The sequence below is a fragment of the Chelon labrosus genome (assembly GCF_963514085.1).
Source record: "Chelon labrosus genome assembly, chromosome: 21".
Classification (NCBI taxonomy): domain Eukaryota; kingdom Metazoa; phylum Chordata; class Actinopteri; order Mugiliformes; family Mugilidae; genus Chelon; species Chelon labrosus.
The window spans coordinates 6,209,051-6,229,460 of NC_140354.1; the positions used below are offsets into that span (position 1 = coordinate 6,209,051).

At 39.8% G+C, this 20,410-nt stretch overlaps 3 protein-coding genes across 4 annotated transcripts; 1 reads left to right on the top strand and 2 right to left on the bottom strand.

Moving 5' to 3' along the window:
• Window positions 1-27: 27 nt before the first annotated feature.
• Window positions 28-2,858, bottom strand: rmi2 (RecQ mediated genome instability 2). The gene is made up of 2 exons (XM_084570832.1): window positions 2,505-2,858; window positions 28-885 (listed from the first exon to the last, which is right to left on the bottom strand). The coding sequence occupies exons 1-2, from the start codon at window positions 2,797-2,799 to the stop codon at window positions 734-736; spliced, it is 447 nt and encodes a 148-aa protein (XP_084426958.1). The 5' UTR covers window positions 2,800-2,858; the 3' UTR covers window positions 28-733.
• A 285-nt stretch (window positions 2,859-3,143) lies between these two features.
• ubfd1 (ubiquitin family domain containing 1) lies at window positions 3,144-9,149 on the bottom strand. Of its 2 annotated transcripts, XM_084570150.1 has the most exons (7): window positions 8,823-9,121; window positions 6,763-7,035; window positions 6,454-6,662; window positions 6,306-6,371; window positions 6,084-6,189; window positions 5,915-5,997; window positions 3,153-4,739 (listed from the first exon to the last, which is right to left on the bottom strand). In XM_084570150.1, the coding sequence occupies exons 1-7, from the start codon at window positions 8,953-8,955 to the stop codon at window positions 4,629-4,631; spliced, it is 981 nt and encodes a 326-aa protein (XP_084426276.1). In that variant the 5' UTR covers window positions 8,956-9,121; the 3' UTR covers window positions 3,153-4,628. The 2 variants fall into 2 exon arrangements, with proteins under 2 accessions (XP_084426275.1, XP_084426276.1); XM_084570149.1 differs by having other exon boundaries at window positions 3,144-5,997; window positions 8,823-9,149.
• A 602-nt stretch (window positions 9,150-9,751) lies between these two features.
• Window positions 9,752-20,289, top strand: LOC311506473 (UNC93-like protein MFSD11). Its single transcript, XM_084570436.1, has 13 exons — window positions 9,752-10,318; window positions 10,758-10,813; window positions 10,910-11,017; window positions 11,097-11,176; window positions 12,321-12,417; window positions 14,711-14,769; window positions 14,898-15,042; window positions 15,931-15,980; window positions 18,097-18,162; window positions 18,247-18,372; window positions 18,461-18,635; window positions 18,728-18,863; window positions 19,527-20,289. The coding sequence occupies exons 1-13, from the start codon at window positions 10,229-10,231 to the stop codon at window positions 19,677-19,679; spliced, it is 1,341 nt and encodes a 446-aa protein (XP_084426562.1). The 5' UTR covers window positions 9,752-10,228; the 3' UTR covers window positions 19,680-20,289.
• The last annotated feature ends 121 nt before the right edge of the window (window positions 20,290-20,410 follow it).

Sequence of the window (20,410 nt, forward strand, 5' to 3'; positions counted from 1 at the left end):
TCATGCTTAATTTTTCAGCCTTGAGGTTTTGGCGTTTCCAACTGAACCCACAGTAGGGTTTCTCCGACATGTGCAAGTTCATATTATTCAGTGGACCTGAAGTAAAGTCAGGACAGAATAAAGGGAACTGGTTTCATAAACACAAAGATCAGAGGTTCCCATAGGAATATATTTGTGATCGGATTGGAAGAAAGCACACAATCAAGAGCACAGGTCATAAATACAGTTAAATGTTTTATTATATAAGAATGATAAAATGAATTATTAACATGTAGGTCTGTGGGGATTGACTAGCTTTTGCAGACTGCCTCAAGAGGCTGTTGGAGGAACTGCAGTTTTCTGCATCGTTTCATTTTTTTTTTTTTTATCCTTAGAGGCTGCTTCTTGGTAACATTTTTAATTTGTAAAGTAATTGTGTAACTGGTGTAAAGCAAACAGAACATGAACTAGAAAACACAGAACTTAAGTGCAGACAACAGTCTCAATTCGTCAGTCCTGATACAATGCATATACTACAAATATTTAAATACTCTTCATAACAGAAAAACAGGCAGAGGACTAGAAAGTGAATCATTTTAATATTGGTTAAACTTCAGTACACAGAACAATAAATATAAAGCACCTCTTCCCTAGAAGACCTGCCTCTTTGGTCATTTTGCATTTGTCAAGAGTCACTCCAGTACTGCACATCCAGCTAGGACGGGCGCGACATTTCCACCCAGCAGCTCTGCATTCAGGCCAGCACCTGCTGCAGGTCCTCCACCTCCAGCTTCCACATCCGCCTGTGAAGTTCAGCGAGTTCAGAGAGGTCTGCCATCTTCACGGCACGGATGACTGGCTCCGGGGAGACGGCCTGGATGACACCCATCACCATGACATATCTGCCTGCAACAAGAGCAGCGAGTGGGCAATTGTTCACTGACAGAGGCTTCAAGGAGAGAAAGAGAGACGCGGCGGTCGACATTGCTGTGCAGTCGTTAATTTCAGCCGCAATGCTCCTCTTTAGGCCGAACCATTTCCGATTCTTGTTGCTCGCTGTGGAAACACTTAAAGGGAATTAACTTGAATCATGTGAACTGAATGACGGACAATAAACTGCACTGTTATCTGGTTACCATAGAAAAACAAACAAAAAAAACTTTACTGCCACTACAGTGATGCTTCATATTTCAAGTCTGTGAACTTACAGTGTTACTCTGTCCATAAGAGTTAAAGCCTTATAGACTTTTCCCCACAAATACAGGTTTAAGTACTAACATGGTCAACAGATACATTATAGTTTAACCAATCATTGGTCCCTGCTTTTGGTGTCTCAGCGATATGGATCACAGGATTGCTATTAGTTACACAGACGCCTTTTGTTTAGTTTTGCAGCAAATATAGCTAGTTAAAAAAAATAAATAACTAAAAATATCTTTTGACTGATCCTCTGTTAGAAGTAAAAGTCTCCATTTTCTATCTTTTTCCAAATACAGCAGGCGTTATAAGGCAGGCGATTTAAATATCTTGTCTTATATTGTCTGACAGGTTTTATCTCTTCATTAATCCCTTAACCTCTGGATTAAGGGATTAATAAATTAATCCACTAAGATTCAAGAAACAGCAAACAGTAAGAGTCACACTGAGCAATACAGTGTGTGAAGTCCCATCACACAACTAAAACAGCTAAACTAAAATAAAGGAAATAAACTTACTTTAAGCATAGAAAATAAATAAATAAAATAAGCAAGTACAAAAGGGTAGTCAGAATATAAAGTGCAACTAGTTGTGCAGTACTGTCACAGTGGTAGGACATTTGGAATGTGCAAATATTGTTTCTTTTGTACAATATTTTATATTTTGGGACAATATTATATTGTACAACATAATATTCCATACGTACTTATGAAATATTAACAGTTTTAGCAAGAATACCAAATATCCAAGTTAATGGAGAAGGATAATTTCTGGAACTTTTTGTACTGATTGTAACTCTTTTCAGGCCTTCTGATTGGTCTGCTGACCACCTATCAGAGCGCTCCATACCGTTGGTCAAGTCCGCACTTCCGTGCTACTGTTGCTAGGGGTGACAAATGATGGCAATGCGGAGGTCCATTGCGAAAGGGAACGTTGAAATTTTGTAGACTTAGCATTAAAACACGTAATTTTGTGCATTCAAAAACTGTGAAAACTGTTGAACAGACTATTAATATTTCTAATATCTGTACATTATATTGTTTGTCTAAACTAGCAACAGTAGCACAGAAAGTCAGGACTTGACAGAAGGCATGAGTTCTCTGATTGGTGGTCAGCAGACCAACTAAATGCCCAATAGGATTGTGATGAACATGTTTCACTATTTTATTGATCGAAAATGACCAAATGATCAAGACAGAAAGGTGTAGATTCATTATTAATGACAACTACAGTTACATGCATCCATAATTTAAAGCTTTATGAGTTATGTGTTGAAAACTTACAGAGAAACACAGCACCATCTTTAGTTAGTTAGTTAGCTCACTTACCTTGGGACAAACATGGTCTCCCTTTGGGGATGCTGTTGACGCCCTGAACAATAAAAGTGCCGGTCTCATCCATCAACAGCACGGTGCTTCTGTCCAGCTGGACCTCCAGGACAGTCCCCTGCATCCACACCAATGAGACCTGCAGGGAACGACCCTTGCCCAGCCTGATGACACATCCCTCCCCGCAGTCATTGTTGCCCCGGCTCCCTGCCATCCTCAGCTGGCTGGACAACACTTTAACGGGCGGAAGACGTTTTCTTTCGACGTCTGTCTTCTCTGTTTGTCTCATGGACATCGCTGCTGCCTTGGATCAGTGGACCACGGCTTGAGAAGTTTCTATTTCCCGCGACTCGCGCCGAGCTCAAAATTAACCGGAAGTTGTGGGATTTTTTTTCCTGTGTAAACTTTATTAACAAGTTCAAAATACAAATCAAATTCAAAATACAAATCGCGGTTAGCTTTCTTAATGCAATAATAATGACAATTAATAATGAAAGTAAATTTTTAAAAAATAGTTGTGGTATTCTTTTTTCCGCCAGCAACAACATCCGGCCCAGAATATTTTCAGAGTAAAAGCATCACATCTGAACGTCAACCTTTGTGGTTAAAAATAATGTTTTTTTTTAGAATACATTGTTCATTAAGAATTATTTTATGATTTAAGGTCAGTTTCCAAGAAATACACTGCAGTTCTATCATATTTGGCATTTTTTTTTTATTCATACAGCATAGCATTTCAGTCAAAATAAAACTTGACTTCATACTGGATTTTGGCTTCAGTTTATGTGCGTTTCATTACAATAGTTGTGAGAATCACTTCTTTTCTTTTTGTACTGCCAAATCATAACATTTGTCATGTAAGGGCTTTTCACTTTATAGACAAACCCAACAATCCCTTCCCTCAACAGCAAACACTTGGCAACAGTGAGGTAGAAAATTAATAAATAAATTTACACTGGAGACCAAAAGAATAAAAGCGCAATTGCATATGTGTTGAGAGATAGGAACAAACTCATCTGTGGTGTAGTATTCACCGCAAACTCTGTCACTTGAGTCTAAATTCCTGTTTAAGCTGCATAAAAACATAAAAACTTTATCAATACTAATAATTAGACACTAATTAAAACTACAACCAACCGACATTGTTGTTGTTCTCTTAAAATGCCAGGCTGTTTATTAACCAGCAATGCTGTGTTCAAGAAACAAAGAAATTAACTTTTTGCGTGATGCAGTTCTAGTGAGGACAGTAATCTTGATTGATGAGTTTATTACTAGAATATATGCAATTCCAGGTGTGGCATAAGTCTCTTTGAATACTTGCCTAATATGGTTTGTAAATTCAGCTTAATTTCCTCCATCTAGAATGTAACTCTATGACACAGCAAAAGTAGGTTTCTCAAAAATTAAATGCTAGAAAGTTCTCTGGCCTGAGACCAAAATCAAGCTAGTTTTTTTTTTTTAAGCTGTTTAATACACGGAAAACTACATACATCACAGAAGGGCTAATAGGTAAACACAGAAATCCTGGAGGAAAATATGCTGCAGTCAGCGAGGAAGCTGCTGTGTGGAGGTTTGTTTTTCAGCAAGACAGCGACCCCAAAACAAAAAGCCAAAAGCAGACAGGAACGGCTTGAAAAGTTGCGGAGTGGCTCCAGACGTCAGTCTTATCAATTTGTGACAGGACTTGAGTATTGCTGTTCACTAACAGCAAATATACGACGTATACGAAGTAGAAAGTTAAAGTAAAAGTTATAAAAAACAATATTAGATGTAGACAAACAGAGAATAGAGACAACAATGACCTGGTGCATTAATTTCATTAAATAACTTTTATTTCTTTAAGAATAACTGAAGAAACGTGTTAGCAATTTCTGTACAATTTTTTCATAGTTTTCCCTTGCATTTGCTGAAAACCTTGAATGATCAACAGGGCTGAGAAATGTTATGCTGCCACATAGTGCACTTTAAACCTAAAAAGAATATGATTAGTCCACAGGCATCTGTCAGTTTCCTTCGGATATATATCCAGAGAAGTTCCTTTAAGCCTCACTGTTGACTCCAGTTTCATTTTTATTGGCCGTTCCTCTCAATCCCAGTTCATCATTGTCAGAAAAAAGAGGCACATTAGAAATACTGCCATTTTCCAAGGACTGTGTCTTTGATTGCATCGACGAACTGTGCAGGCACCCAGTACACCCAATATTGAGACGCTTCCGTTGGACCCAACTGAAAAGCCTGGAAAAGTGGAAGATATATTTGATTATTATATATTAGAATATGATTAATGGCATATGGAAACACTGATTTCTCTAGTGTGACATGAGTCAGTATATTGTGTATAGTCACTTGTTGTTAGCTCCTCATAACAAAAAAGTAATTTGCAGGATATAACAACATTTTTGCAATTTGTAAATCTCCAAACCTTTCCCTACAACCTTCTCTTTCTTTTAAAATATGAATACCAATTCCTCTTCGATCTACTCTTCAACCTTTTTAGTGATGCAGGAACACACTCGGAGCAAGCTGCTACAGTCACATTTACTTAACATTTGAATACAAGGCTGCGTTGTTGTGAATTCACTATTGTGCATTATGATATGATACCTGTGCCCCGCAGGCGCAACAACACGTGGATTTGGATGGAAGAATGGAAGGATGCAGGCTGCGATGTGTGATGAGGCAGCACAAAATCCCAGCAACATGGAAGACCCTCAGTGCCTCACTCACACATGCGCAGATACCGGACCAGCCGCGTTCGACTGAATGCACATGTGGCTTGTTGCCATGGAATTCACAGCATTATACACATGTAAACTTGTATTATTAATATTATTATTATTATTACATGATGTCCTTGTTGGGTAGATGGATGGATAATTTATACCCATGGAAAAAATATAGGAATCCAATATAAAAGATTAAGTCCCTCAGAAAAACACTCTCTTTAAAAAAGGATTTATATGAACATAATGACACACCATTTTTGTTCTCTTGAAAACAACTATGATCTTCTCCTTCTACCTGATTCAATTACATTTTCCCCCAACACTGCTATTTCAGACAATGAAGAAGAGAAGTGCCTTTACACATAAAGGTTAATCTAGAGAAGTCACTGACATTTCCCGCTCCACTGCAGAGCCCAAAACAGCAAACTCCATCACTCTGACACACACACACTCCAGTCACTTCAGTGAACAGCTACATCCGCTGTTTACCTACCTACACAGAAGACCTTTTACAAATTAAATCTAACTGAACTGCGCTGCTCTGTTCCCTTGGTTTTCTTCAAACAAATACCACACAGTTTTAACCTTCAACGCTTCGCTCAGTGATATGAACACCTGTCTTGGCCTCTGAGCATTTGGAATTTTTAATGAAACAGAGACGTGGAGGTAGCAGACAACGGTTACCATCATGTGATAGTCCTCATGGCCTTCGATGGGTTCAGACACTACGTTTTTAATGGAGCCCATTGGAACTTTCTCCGTTCTCTCTGTAGATGAGAAAACACAGGCCATGATTAAATTCTAATCTTTGCGTTGCAGTGGATTTTTTTAAAAAGTAAGCCAGTAATCTCACCTTTTGTTCCAATCCACAACTGATCTTGCTCCAGTTTGAAAGTGAGTCTAACTTTTCCTCCGGATTTGTTAAACATTCCGGATAAAGGCACTGTCGGTAATCGTTCCTGTAAGGAGGACAAGGCAGTTGACAAAAGGGTCAAAAGTACGTCTGCTCAGCATCTTGTACAGTATATTGTCCCCACTGTAGGATAAATTAGAGGATTATTTTATCTTATCTCACCTTTGTTCCTTTAATAGCTGGCATGATGTCGTCTGGTTTACCTTTGTCCAAAACTTTCCTGTGTTGCTGAAATAATAGTAGAGCTTTAATATCACGCAAACTACCATAAAATATCTGCAACACTAAACAGTAATGTAAGAATTATTACCTTTTGCCTGCATAAAGGCTCCTTCTTATTTTCTTCAGCTTTAACTTCTTGCTGAATGACCTCTTTGGGTGTGTTTACAGCTAATACATCATTTATTGTAGAGCCTACCACCATTATTTTTGCACCACTTGTAATTTTTATTTCACGTAGCGTCTTGTCCTCTGGAAGCAGTCCTTTGTACATCACTTTCTGCATCGCCGGTGGAAGACCTATGAAGATTAAAGAAAACAGTGGTTTTGTGAATCACTAAGAAAAAAAAACAAATAACATCCACTATAAGTATAGTGTTTCACCACTGTGTGCTCCTACCAGTAAGTGAGTGGATCCTGTCTTTTAGTTTGGCTCCGGTGCTATCAACAGGAATTTTCAGATCATATTTGTTCTTGTTCCAGATAATCTTCAAGTCCACTGTTTCCTGCCCGTCGTCAGCATCGTCCCCATTGCTAATACTAGAGTCCTGAGTTGTGGCATTTCCCGCATCCGTGCAAGACGCAGATTCTGCGTCGCCTTTCTCGACATCTTCACCTACTGGTTCAGCCTCTTTTGGCTTTGCCTCAGTTTCCATTATGACCTCTTCACTTCCTGGAAGAGCAAAAATGTTTGATTTCAATGAAATCCTCTCGAAGCTGCCAAGTACAACAATGTTAGTTCTCAAAATAGGATATCACAGATTTCCCATATATGTGCAAATTTTCAGAAAGACCTACCTCATACAGTATGTCCGACTTACTACGAACTTAATTAGCGTGTGTGTCTTGCAATTTTTGCACAGGACAAGTCTATCAATGCCAACGAAACAGACCAGTAGAAAACAACCGAATACAAATGTATGACAACATAAAATTTATCTACAGATGGAAACAGTGCAGGCTGAAGACACAGCTGATTAAATGCATGTCTCTAACTAACCGCCAAATTTCTTATATTCCTACTATACCATAACCAACATGTCATTCTGATAAACATTACATATTTGCTAAAATAAATAGATTCCTTGTATTTATCCTCACCGGTGTGTCCTGCAGTTTTATCACTAAAGATGAACCACTTTTCCTGAAAGGATAATCATCTCCACTAACATAGGAGAGCTTATACTTTTATGAATAAGAATGAATACGCATTAGAGCAGACATGCTGATTCACTCAGCAAATGAGATACAACAAGAGGGCTGCAACTAATGATTATTTTCAGCATGTCCATTTTTTCCATGAATTGCTTTGCTGCAAAAATGTAGGGAAAAAAAAGGCATCGTGTTTTGTTAGACCAAAAAAAAATGGTCTAAAAAAAAAAAAATTATACAAACACATTTTTACAATCATATAAGAAGAAAGGAGCAGCAAATCTTACTGCAGCTAAGCTAACGACCAAAAACTAAACTAATCATGAAGGGAAGAGGCGTGCCTTCCTTGACCTGGAAGGCTTACACTTCCTGGGGGAAACCCAGCTCATCCTTTTGTTTTAATTTTTCCCCCACTTACATCTGTTTTTTTATTTCTTCTTTTTTTTCCTTGTCAAATAATATATCATTTTATTTTGAGCGACTTTAAATTATACTATTATCATTATATTTTTTGCTTTAATGTGGTACAAACCATGAATAAAACGAGTCTTTTAATTTACTAAACAATGGTTTAGTTTGTCTAACACGTATTCAGTTTTAAATTCCTTTATATAAACTAAAATACAGCAGTCACGAATACGTGCACACTATACGTAGCTAAAGAATAGACAGATAACTGAGTCAACACTGACAAGTCTGTATGAAGTCTAGTTTCGCTTTTTCTGCTCACTCACTTTCTCACTCGTGGTCTTTCTAGCTCTTTCCACCGCTGTTTTCTCCCCCCCTCTACTGAGAAACTCTTCCCAGGGTTTACGGCGAGGGGATAATTAATATCGTGAAACACGCCTGAACCAAAACAGACTTGCTTTCTTAAAAACCTTAAAATCTACCCGGGTCTTGTAATACGCTTGGCCTTACTGGTTTCAAAACTGGTAACGTTACCGCAGGATACTATACATGGATACGTCGTTCTTACCATTTTTTAACTTGACCATATTTAGTTAGCACGTTAACAGCTTAAGTTAACCAGTTCAAACCCAACATTTGTTAAATCTTCTAAAATTCACATTAGCCCTGCTCACATCTAGCTAATTGTAACTACTGTTAGCAGTCGTTCACGTTAGCTAGCTGCAACACTGCTCAACATTTAAAGAATAACGATGCGGGCGAGACGTAAATGCTCACAACAGTCTATTAACGGCGTAGTATATTTATATGCCATTAAGAAGTACACGTGATTCCAGTAATACCACATACGCTCAATGTAAAGATATTAAGTAAATACTGCTATATTTTCTCAATACCCACCATCCTGGGTCGCCATGATGATTGTGTACAATCTGTTGTAGGTTGTGGCAAAGAGATTACAGGAAGCAGGATGAATTTGATATTCAAGAAACAAAAGTTGAGAAGAGCTAAAATTGCGTCCGTGCCCACACATCTACGCGTGACAACATAACACAGGGGAAGAAAAATGATTACATGTATTAAAATGGAATTAAGATTTAGCTATAGTTACCCGCACGACTTTAAAACGTTTGTAGTTTCAGTGAGTAGACAGTTAACGGGCAGAATGGCAATACGCATGCGCTCAAGAAACTAACTGCACATAAAGTTATTATTTGGCACATTTAGCTATATTTAAGATCACCACAATAGTACACAGAGGTAATTTAGTCACATACACTATTCGCAAAGGAAAGATTTCAATTTGACTGACTTAAAAACACATGTAACATACGGGACTTTTAGCAAACGCGGAAGTGAGTGGCGGTGTAGCCTCTCGCTCCACTACGCTTCTTTGTTGAGTGGCAGCAAACGCAGACACCGAGAGGTGGCACTTTAACCAATGGCTACTGGCAAAGTTTTTTTTTATTTCCTTCAGTGATGTATAGGCTCGATATTTAAAATTATTACCTATTGGATGTTGTAGTTATTAGGGGGTGAACAATTTCAAATAACTGACATGAACTTCTCAGTTATTGCTTGTCAACAGTATTTTGAGACTCTGCTTCAAAACACACATCACTGACTGTTACTTTGACATACTTTTCTACCTTCATGTACCGCTTTTGTAATATATATGATTAGTTTGAAAATGAAAATGTAAGTGGTTATTAGTTATTGAATAATTATTACATTATTAATACGAAAAAAATCCAAATAGTGTGTACTCATTGACAGAAATTAAAAAAATATATATAATACTATAAAGCTATTTATCTTATTTATTTTTTTTATTTTTTAGGGTAAGTCACTAAAACGCTTCGTTTTAATTTGAGGACTGTTTCTCTTAGTCACCTCTGGAAGGCAGCAAAGCTAAATGAGTTTAAATTACCGCAAATTTCATGAGAGAAGAAGAAGAAGAAAAAGAAGAACGAAGGGGAGAAAAAAAAAAAAAAGAAAGAAAAATAGGAGGATGACGACACCATGACGGAGAAGTCCCAGTAAAAGGAAGACCACGAAATATTGCTGATAATGAAAGTCACAAGTTGTCATGCGTACTTGGTATAACAGAGAGGAAGCGTCCTTAAATCCTGTCTGTGTCCCGCACTCTGCGCCTCTCGTCCTCTGACCGCTATTTGCGCATTAAACTGTAACTAAACAGTTAGTAAAGTCAACTTTCCCGGCGCGACTTTGTTGAAATGCTCACCCAAATTAGTTGTCGGTGCAACAAACTTAAAATGTACTGATAGGAGCGCTGGGAAGACACCATGGCAGACAGGAGGACTTTCAACGTTGTGGTTTTGGGTGTGGGATTCCTGTTTATATTCACCGCCTTCACCACCTGCGGGAACATTGAAGTAAGTTAACCAACGTTTCAGTTTTTTACTTTCAGAAACGTTTCAGCAGATTTGCAGAAAGCGCTCCGAGGGCATGTGCCGTGAGCTGAGATTTTAATTGAATGCATGGAGCAGACTTCCTGGCCCGCAGCTCCGAAACCTATTCAAAAACTGCAAGAGATTCCAATGCTGTGCAATTCCACATATATAATGGCAACGTGTGCATTTCTCCTATAATCCTATAATCCTGTATATTTATTTTGTTGAAGAAGAAAAAAAAAAAGAGTTCAAATGTGCAGCAGGAAACAGGCCAGTCAGAGGAGCATGTCAGGCGCATCTCGTGTTTCTAATTTTCCTCAGTGATCAGGGAAATGATCAAACCGGATGAATGGCATTTGACATATTTTTATTTTTTTTAAACACTGCCTAACACAAAGATTTTTTCTTTCATGAATTTCAGCAAACTGTAGTAAAAAGCCTGGGAAATGCTACTTTTACTGGAAGCGGGTACCACAGGTAAGTCCTCAGCTCAGAGACCAAATTAACCAAATGTTTCTTTGTAAAAAGTTTGCTTCACTTTGTCTTCTCTTTGCCTCTTTTTGTTTTCTAAAGTCTGGGGATCATCTACGGGGTCTTTTCGTTCTCCAACTTACTTGCGCCGACTGTTGTCACAGTAATCGGGCCTAAGCTGACTATGTTTTTGAGTGGTCTCCTCTACAGGTAAGCTTTTAATGCTGATTGCAGACTGTACTCAGGATATCTGCTGAAATGTGTCGCTCACGACTGGGTTTGTGTCTAGCGGCTACATTGCAGTGTTCATCATACCTTCAACATGGTCCTTCTACTTGACCTCTGTGCTCATCGGCATCGGAGCAGCCAGTAAGTTCCTCGCCTTCAGCTTGTCTCATAACATGTGATCAGATATTTCATTGACTTTATGTTTGGTTATAATCATCTTATTAGCACACTTGCAAAGCATGCCCATTGTTATTAAGGTAACAATTAATAACTTAAAGGACAGTTAGAGAAACACATCCATTATTACAGTGTTGTTAGGTGACAGTAAAGAAAAACATATAATTCAGTGGCTTAAAACCTGACCTATATTAAAGAAAACTATTCAGATATTTTATGTTTTAGGAGTCGTACTTACATTTTCTCTAAATCAACTGAATGCCAGGAATTTTAATTTGCTCCATTTATTTTTCCTATTTGGCTTCAACTGACTGTTTTCATTAGTGATTAGCCTAGTGATGGCTTCCTCTATTAGTTAACCGTTTCATCTGTATCATGCCAGAAATTAGTGAAAATATAATTAAAACTTTCCAGGAGCCAATGATCCAAACACCTCGTGTCCTGTCTACGGGACAGTTCGGCGACTGCACGTCGTGCGGAGACAAAGCATGGCTTTCAGGCGTCCTCACGTTTCAGACGCAGAACTGCAGCATGTCGGGCACATGCTCAGTCACATTCCGCAAAGTCGGCTGTGTGTATGAACACTGGAGCAGGATGCAATGTTAACAGTGGCCCAAGATATTAAAGCGTATAAATACGTGCTGTTTTTTTTTTTTTTTGTTTTTTTTTGTAGCCCATGCGAGCTCAATTTCTGTGTTGAAATCCAAATGGTGTTTAATCATGCATACAGGGATTATCATGGCCGGGACGCGCTGATGCGTACAAACAGTATATCCAAAATTAGACCTTAAATGGGGTTAGGGGCTGTTTCTCCAAACAGAGCGCAGCACCTTGAGCTTGCTCATAAGTGTTTGTGAAAATACAGAGAAAGAGTCCCCTCTGCTGAGCGTTTACTGAAGAAATGAAGAAAAATGTTTTTATTATTATTATTATTATTATTTTTATTATTTTTAATGCAGATCTCAAATCACTGCAGTGGGATTCATTTTTATCATGTCCCAAGGCTACCGTGTGGTTAGATGCATTACTTACCGACGCCGAAAGATAATTTTTCACTTGATGTGGGTAATTAACTGACTGGTTAATTTTTTTTGCCTCACCCTCGCAGTGCTCTGGACAGCTCAAGGACACTTTCTGGTGGAAAACTCAGAGGCCTCCACTATCAACAGGAACACTGGGATGTTCTGGGCTCTCCTGCAGTGCAGGTACGCAGCTACTGACACAGGAATGTTACACAACGTCTGCATCACTATTAAGTGTACTTACCTCCATGCATTAACTCATCACACTGTATATGATATTTCACTCTATATGATGCAATTAATGGCATTACGTCTTATTTGGTATTGGTAAATGGTCTTATTTATATAGCGCCTTTCTTCCTATTCACACACATTCACACACTAGCGCCAAACACTGGGAGCAGCTTAGGGTTCAGTGTCTTGCTTAAGGACACCTTGGCATGTGGTCCATACACCAGATGCCATGCACTGCTAACCCTCAACAACCGACTCTATGTACTAAGCCCCAGCCATCCCCTTTGGACTCCAGGAGCTTAAATGCTCCTAAAATTTATTTTTTTTCCTTTTCTTTTTGTTTGAGGCATTTCAGTTGATCAAATGTGTAATTGCACTGCAGCAGCCAAACTCCTGCCGTGATCTGCATTGTTAGCTGCACAGGCTACATTATTATAGGCTTCATTTTCATAAATACCATTAGTTCCTCCGTGAAGCCTCTTAAAGAGGAGAGTTCTGCAGGTGAGAGCTTTGGCCTTTTCACTTCTTGTATTTGGCAAATTGCTCTTGCACACTGGCTCGGACAACTAATTTGTATTTGCTAAAATATGCAAATTGAATTAGTGTAATAATTACATTGGCTGTCACCTGCACCAAAGCTCCCAATAGGGCAACGCTAATCTGACTCCGCAGCGGTGATCGCTGCCACAGTAAACTTCCGAATCGGTTCTTCACAGCCTGCAGACACAAACACAGAATGCCGCTGAAAATCACTGTTATCTTTCATGAATAACCCCTGATGTCCCTCGCCGTGGCTCCAGGACAGACTAATCTCCATTTTCTCAGTTGAGGTGGATTTGTAATTAAAGATGGAAATAGATCACAGTGTTTTACAGAAAGGCAAATAAACAACTTTAAAAAAAAATGAAAGAAGCATCCTCAGAGACAGAAATGCAGATTATTTTGTTTATAAAGTCGGCGTTTGATTGTAAAAAAAGAAAAGTTACTCCACAATTTCTGCCTATCAAACATCATTTCTCCAAGGACTCAGTTATCACCATGCTCAGTCTTTTTTCACTTTCACTGATTGTCCAAATGGGAACGCTTTAATTAAAAGGTCACATGAAAGGCCCTGGAAGGTTTGATATACGTTAAATTCCATGTATACAATAAACTGCACAGAGGGTCTTATAATTAAATGTTTAACTAACCTAAATCTCACACTAAGCTGTTCTGATTATGATAGAAAATTGAAGGATTTATCTGCCGGCATCATTTCAGGGAAACAAAAGGCGCTCGTTGCCTGCTCTCTATAGAACTACAGAGCCCTGCGAGGGACATGGGGAGCAGAAAAATAATAAGATGTACTTTTGCGTGCCCCCAAGTAACTTTCACAGGATCTCGCGCAACCTTTTCATTACATTTTTGGAATTCTTGTCTGAGTCATGTTGTAAAATGAAGCACTACAAAAGGTTAGAAGTAGCTTTACAGTAAGTGCTCCCCAGCTCGGTGGGTCATTTCATGTGCGTTCCGTTAAAATAAGTGAAAAGAGATTAGCACACTTGCCGTAAAAATTATAATTATTTTCAAAGCAGGAGGGCACTAATAAGTGTTTTAATTCATAGAATCAAAATGGCCAACAACCCAGAACAAGCACCCTCTCACACACACATGCACGGCCTCTTATCCACCCTCTGAAGGGGATACACTGTACGTTACACACCACCTGCGTCTATGTGTTGCTAATGCACAATTCATTCATACTCTATATTTACATCCATACTTTTTACATATTCTTTTCTATATTATGTGTATTTTATATTGGTTCTTATGTTTATTGCACCAAACACCAAGAAAAACTCATTGTATGTGTGAGCATACATGGCCATAAATACAATTCAGATTCTGAATTGTTCCAAAAAAAATTTTAATAAAATAACAATAATAATATTAAAAAACAGTTTTCTTCTTAGTTATTATTCTCAGTAGTTTAGTTTTTGCATATTGCATAAGTTGCAATGTCTTGTATTGTGTGTTTGTTAAGGGGAATTAGGGAGTTGCATTGTAGGAGTTTAAAATTTTTAACTAATAACATGGCATATAGTAAAGTAACACGGTATATTCTGGTCATTTTCTATAAAGACAATACTGGCTATACTGTGCAAAGGTTTCTCCCAGCAGCAATTACAATATATGTCAGCATTATACTGTATTCATGTCTGTGATTTCCCCATTTAATTCACACCATTCCTTTCATTTGCAGCATGTTGTTTGGCAATCTTTACATTTATTTCGAATGGAACGGAAAAACGGAAATATCAGGTAGGGTCAAGCCCGACTGAGCGCCGCCGTGACTGCAGAGGAGCGGCTGGTTATCTGAATATGCTGCGGCTTAATGTCGTCGCTATATCTGGTGCGTTTTAATTAAGCGGTGCGTTTTAATCTCTCAGACAACAGCAGGAGAATCACCTTCCTGGCCCTGCTCGTCGCCTCCGTCCTCGGCACTCTCACCTTCCTGGTGTTGAGAAAGATCCGCCACGAGGAGGAGATGCTGTCTGAAGAGGAAGGGCAGTCGCTGCTATCCACTCGTGTGACGTAAAAGAACACCCTTATAGATAATTGCACCTTTTTCACTGCAGTGCCACGAAAGCCACTCAGAATATATTCATATTTCTGCTCGGAAGGGACGCAGAGGAGCGCGTGGATCAGGGCTAGCTAAATAAGTTGTTTGTTTTTACCTCGCAACCAGTTGACCTTGTTAAGCTGTCACCCCAAAATTTATTATTTTCTTCAAATAACACCTTGGATCTTGCAAGAGGTTTTTAAGAAGACTTACCGCCGCAGTTCTACAGGAGTTTCAAACCACTCTTGCCCTTCACAGAAATGACACTGACCGTTTTTCTCTAGATCAATGCAATTTTGATAGTCAAGCCCAATCATAGCACTTTACACAAGTAGGGTGCAATCAGGCAGATTTGGAGCGGACGGGTCGGAGACTTTCTCCTCCGGAGTGGCGGCGGATAAAGACCCCAGCCTCTCCAGGAACAGCCCTCAGCATTGTTTCAGACACGCTTAAATATTTATGACTTGAATCTGGGGACGTTTGATGAAAAAATATAAGGCATCCATTGTGAAAAACATGAGCCTGGAAGTAGTACATCCTGCAGAATTCTTTTTGGCATGCTGATTTGGACAAAACATATTCTGTCCACCTGTGTTCGTGCGTCCTGTGGCAGCAGATTGTGTTAGAGACTGTTTTGGGTATCTGCTAGATGAAAAATATTTGAGCCTTCCTCACCGGAGACTAAACAATGATTCCGACAGAGCAACAGGGAGTCATGTAAATAGGAATCCTTCCTCTCTTTGGCTTATAAATCGCTTCACCTGCTCTTGACTTGGGGACGCTATTTGCCTGTGTGTATAGTTTATTTCTATTGATTAATGTCAGCGTTGTGGAGTATTGATTATATTTCTGTTGTTTAGGTACAAGCACAGAGCAGACGCTGCCATGCAGGATACCAAGTCGGAATTCAGTAAGTTGTTTTTGGAATAAACCACACGTTGTCAGCTTTATTAAAATAATACGTTGGAATTTCTCTTTAACATGCACTAACTGTATTCATTATGTTCATACAGTGAATGCATGCTGATACAAATTAGCAACTCTACACGTGTGTGTGCACACATACATAATAAACTGTGTGTATTATTACTGTACTACACATGAATTACGATCGTATTGGAAAAATGACAAAAGGAATTATTCAAGAAGACGACACGCATACTAAGTACAATTCTATCGACGTTTTGCTGTTAATGCACACGATTCATTCACGATGCAAAGTGCTTGTGAGATTATTTGTAAAGACATCTGTTGGAAAAAGGTGGAAAATTCTATTTGTTTGTGTAGTTTCACTGGCAGTGACACCCCAGAGTGACTTCAGTTTGACTGACAGCAACAACAACATTTCATTTTTATCACTTCCTGTCGATATAAAACAGAGCAAATGTCAAGTTTTATTTATTTATTTTTGTAAACGAACTGCCTAAATAGTATATTATGACAATCTGCATTTAAACTACTCCATAGAGTTAGTATATAGTACAGGTTTAGGACACAGCTTATGGTCAGCAGGACTTCTAGCAGACCTTTTGGTGTGTAACATTTACCAATTTGTTTACTAGTTTGTTTCAGTTGCTGTGAATGAATTAGATCCAAAATTGATGCAGAATATTTGGCAAAGTGATGATGGCACTTAAAACGTTGAGATCCATCCAAAGTTGCACCGATTGGGCGTAACATTATGACCACTGACAGGAGAAGTAAATAACATTTTGAAACTTTTGGACCTGGCATTGGTGTGGATCTTACTTACACATGTACCTACCACCTAGACCAGACCAGGCACCCCCGCCCCATAGCAATGACACTCCTTGATGGCAGCAGCCATCCCCAGCAGGATGCAGCCTGACACAGGCACAGACACAAAAAACAGCACGGTGCTGACCTGGCCTCCAAATTCACTAGATCCCAAACTGATCAAGTATCTATGGGATGATCCACAGAGGCCTCTCCCCTCAACCCATAGGACCCCCACTAACAACATTCTGTTGCCAGACACCACAGGACACCCTCAGAAGGCCCATGTTTATTCTCTGATGAGTCACCACAAGGGAGACCTGCACAATATTAGGAAGGTGGTCATAATGTTATGCCTGATCTGTGTATATCAGTTCAGACATGAATGTTGGCACCAGATTTTTCTGCAATCCAGCCACTAGTCGTTGAGATATTTCTGTCTTGACCAATGTGGTGAACCAACTGACTGACTAACTACCATCCTTTGAGCCATGTGCTGCTAGCGTAGCTAAAAAGGCGCTAACAGTACAGTGACACTTACTGTTAACAAGTTCTTCCTGTTAAGTACAGTTTCCACAAGGCACTGAAGACCTTATACAATGCGTGTTATTTTTCTTCTTCCCCAGTTATTAGCATTGCACTCCACAGCTTAGTCTAGCAGACACTCAACTGCAGTTTTGTTTTTCTTCAAGTGAAAATTGCTTTCACGCGGATAAAAATCTCCCGGCTTCAGACCAGAGTACACAGAAACGGCCTGCGCGCGGGTTTATTTCAGATTACATCTCTGTTTGCCGACTGGAAACTCCGCTGCACTCGCACCTGCCTTGAGTGCGGCCCCAAGTTGTTTGGAGGATCAGATTACTCTTTGTCTTGTGTGTATCTGCCGCGCATCTGTACTCGTGTACACCTGCCTTAAAGGTATCGGGGGGTTTATCAAAGATGCACGCTGATTCATGTCAAGGAAGGGCACCGAGGCGTATACAGACAAACCTGGTGGGATTTCTTCGTTTAAAATACAAAGTTTCCCTAACGGCCCGAGTGAGAGTGTCTCCTGGGTGCTTTTCCATCTGCATTTAAATGTGGCTGCTTTTTTTTTTTTTTGGCTTACTGCGACAGAAGATTTCCCCCATATTCTACCTGTATTGAACTTTAATTGTCAGAGCAAAACGTGGTCTGAATGTCTGCATTGTCATTAGACCTCAATACGCATGTAAAAGAAACGTATAAATGGTTGTAATATAGTATTTAGTAGCAATCCAGATGAGTGTATTCCATCTCCTCCTTTTCAGAGACTATGATGCAGTTACTGAAGACTAAAACTATACTGCTGCTGAGTCCCTGCATGGCATACAGCGGTGAGTCAGTAGTAGTATTATAGTAAGTAACCTAGCTTCATGTAAAAGGGCTTGGAGCTACATCAAGATCTCCTTGTTCTCCAGGCCTCGAGCTATCTTTCTACAGCGGAGTGTACGGGACGTGCATCGGAGCAACCACACAGTTCGGAGAAGCAGCTAAAGGCTTGATCGGGATCTCTGGGATTGTGGTAGGCGTCGGAGAAATAGTGGGTGAGTTCACTTTTTCCTCTCTGAGAGCGTGCTCCGATGAGCTCCAAGTCGACGTAGGCTCGTAACGGGATGCGCTCCGTCCAACCAGGTGGGGGCTTCTTCGGGCTGCTGTGCAAGAACAATCGCTTCAGACGGACCTCTGTGGTGTTCCTGGGAATGGTCGTGCATTTCATTGCTTTTTATTTGATCTTCCTCAACATCCCAAACGACGCCCCCGTTGTCTTTGAAACCACCACCCAAAGGAGCCCATATTTAACTCCAAGGTAGGTATCGCCCCGATAATTGAACGTAAGGAAGAGGGAGATTTTAGTAAGCCCAGTCATGATTCAGTCTGTGTCCTCTCTCTTTCTCTCAGTGTGTCCATCGCCCTGCTGTGCAGCTTCCTGCTCGGACTCGGGGACAGCTGCTTCAACACGCAGCTCTACAGCATATTAGGCCGCGTTTACGCCGAACAAAGCACACCCGCTTTTGCCATCTTCAAATTCATCCAGGTAATCCCCACTTGCCGATTCCCAGACGCTGTTAGCACACCCGAGCAAAGCCAAGCCGGATCCAGGATGTTCCCCCAAGTGTGAAATAAATTCACCTAGGTTCACATTAAGAAGGAAGAGAAGAAGGCAGGCACACACCTCTTGACCAGGACATATTTTATTTGCTGCCAAATTGGTCTCTAACAGGATTTAACCCTAGAAATTCTTTGTAGTCTCGACAGATATCCAAAGCTTTTACAGATATGTCAGTTTTACCTCTATGTACACAATACCCTGATTACAGCCCCATGTTGACATTACTGCCACAGCTACGTGGTTGCTAAGCTATGACTTGATTTTTGCTGTAAGGGGAGGGGTTTAGAGCAAAGCTTTGTTTATACTCCAGCAATGTCTCTACCGTCAACCCATGTCCTACCTGTTGAACCTATTTAATGGCTAACGTTGGTATAGCAAAGAGAGAAGACATCTGAGGCAGAAGGACGGAGAATTTTCTGCGCTTGTCCACCACTTAGACACAGCATACCTACGTTGCCAAGCATAAATCTAGCTTGAACATGACATTAGGATGTGTTAATTTACCAGAGTAACATAAGATAAAGGAGCACCTTTATGGGTTTACCTTTATCTTCTTATCCAACAATCTGTGTGTCCCGTCCCTCGCAGTCCGTCTGCGCAGCACTGGCGTTCTTCTACAGCGGCTACCTCCTCCTGACGTGGCAGCTCCTGCTGATGATCATCCTGGGCTTCGCCGGAACGCTCTGCTTCTTCGTGGTGGAGAGGATGCAGAACTTCCCTCCAGATTTACAGGAGTACTAGAAAACAAGGCGCTTTCCGTTTCAGCATTGATCGCCGCTCGCTGGGACGGACGCTCTTCGGGGAGGAAGCAGGGCCGTCGGAAAAACAATCCCGCGTCTTTTATTTCACGTTAAAACCTCCTTGCACTTAAGATGCACTGAAGGTCAGATACATTTGGAGAGGACTGATGCCACAACTGAAACCGAGTTGCCTTTAAAACCTCTGCATAGCATTATGGTCATCAATCAGCCTGGAATGTACTTTGCACACTTTGTGTCCTAATTTGCCAACACTACGGAGCAATCATTGTTAATCTTTAACGTTATTTTTTCTACTACACCGTCTTGCTGCAGGGTTTTAATAACACGTACGTTATGTCTCACTTTGCATTGCTTCTATCTAGCTCAATTTTATAACAATGTCTTTGTTGAATATATTTTATTGGAACTAAACTGTTACGTCAGAACTTGTAAAGCTGTTTATAATGATAAAACTAGATGTGACTAATTAATGCCTGACAATCACTACTTTTTTGTTTTGTATATTTTGTGTTTAAAGTGCTTTATCCCCAGATATCTAAATGTTGAATCATGAATATGTAATGTCCACTAATTAAAACTGCCAAGCTCAAGTGTCCTCGTTGTTTAGCATTTTGTAATCCTCTTGTAGCTCAGATGGCGAAAATGCAAAGAGCTTAAAAAAAGGTTCGATCTTTAGATAAATATTGATGCAGGGGAATATTTACTGTGGTC

Coding starts and splice junctions, on each gene's coding strand:
- LOC311506473 (XM_084570436.1), top strand. CDS start 10,229: ATGGCAGACAGGAGGACTTTCAACGTTGTGGTTTTGGGTGTGGGATTC. Junction 11,018..11,096: donor TTGAGTGGTCTCCTCTACAG/GTAAGCTTTTAA, acceptor GTTTGTGTCTAG/CGGCTACATTGCAGTGTTCA. Junction 14,770..14,897: donor CGGAAAAACGGAAATATCAG/GTAGGGTCAAGC, acceptor TTAATCTCTCAG/ACAACAGCAGGAGAATCACC.
- ubfd1 (XM_084570149.1), bottom strand. CDS start 8,955: ATGTGTGGGCACGGACGCAATTTTAGCTCTTCTCAACTTTTGTTTCTT. Junction 7,036..8,822: donor CATCATGGCGACCCAGGATG/GTGGGTATTGAG, acceptor TTGCTCTTCCAG/GAAGTGAAGAGGTCATAATG. Junction 6,663..6,762: donor CAGGATCCACTCACTTACTG/GTAGGAGCACAC, acceptor TAATCTTCATAG/GTCTTCCACCGGCGATGCAG.
- rmi2 (XM_084570832.1), bottom strand. CDS start 2,799: ATGTCCATGAGACAAACAGAGAAGACAGACGTCGAAAGAAAACGTCTT. Junction 886..2,504: donor GAGACCATGTTTGTCCCAAG/GTAAGTGAGCTA, acceptor CTCTTGTTGCAG/GCAGATATGTCATGGTGATG.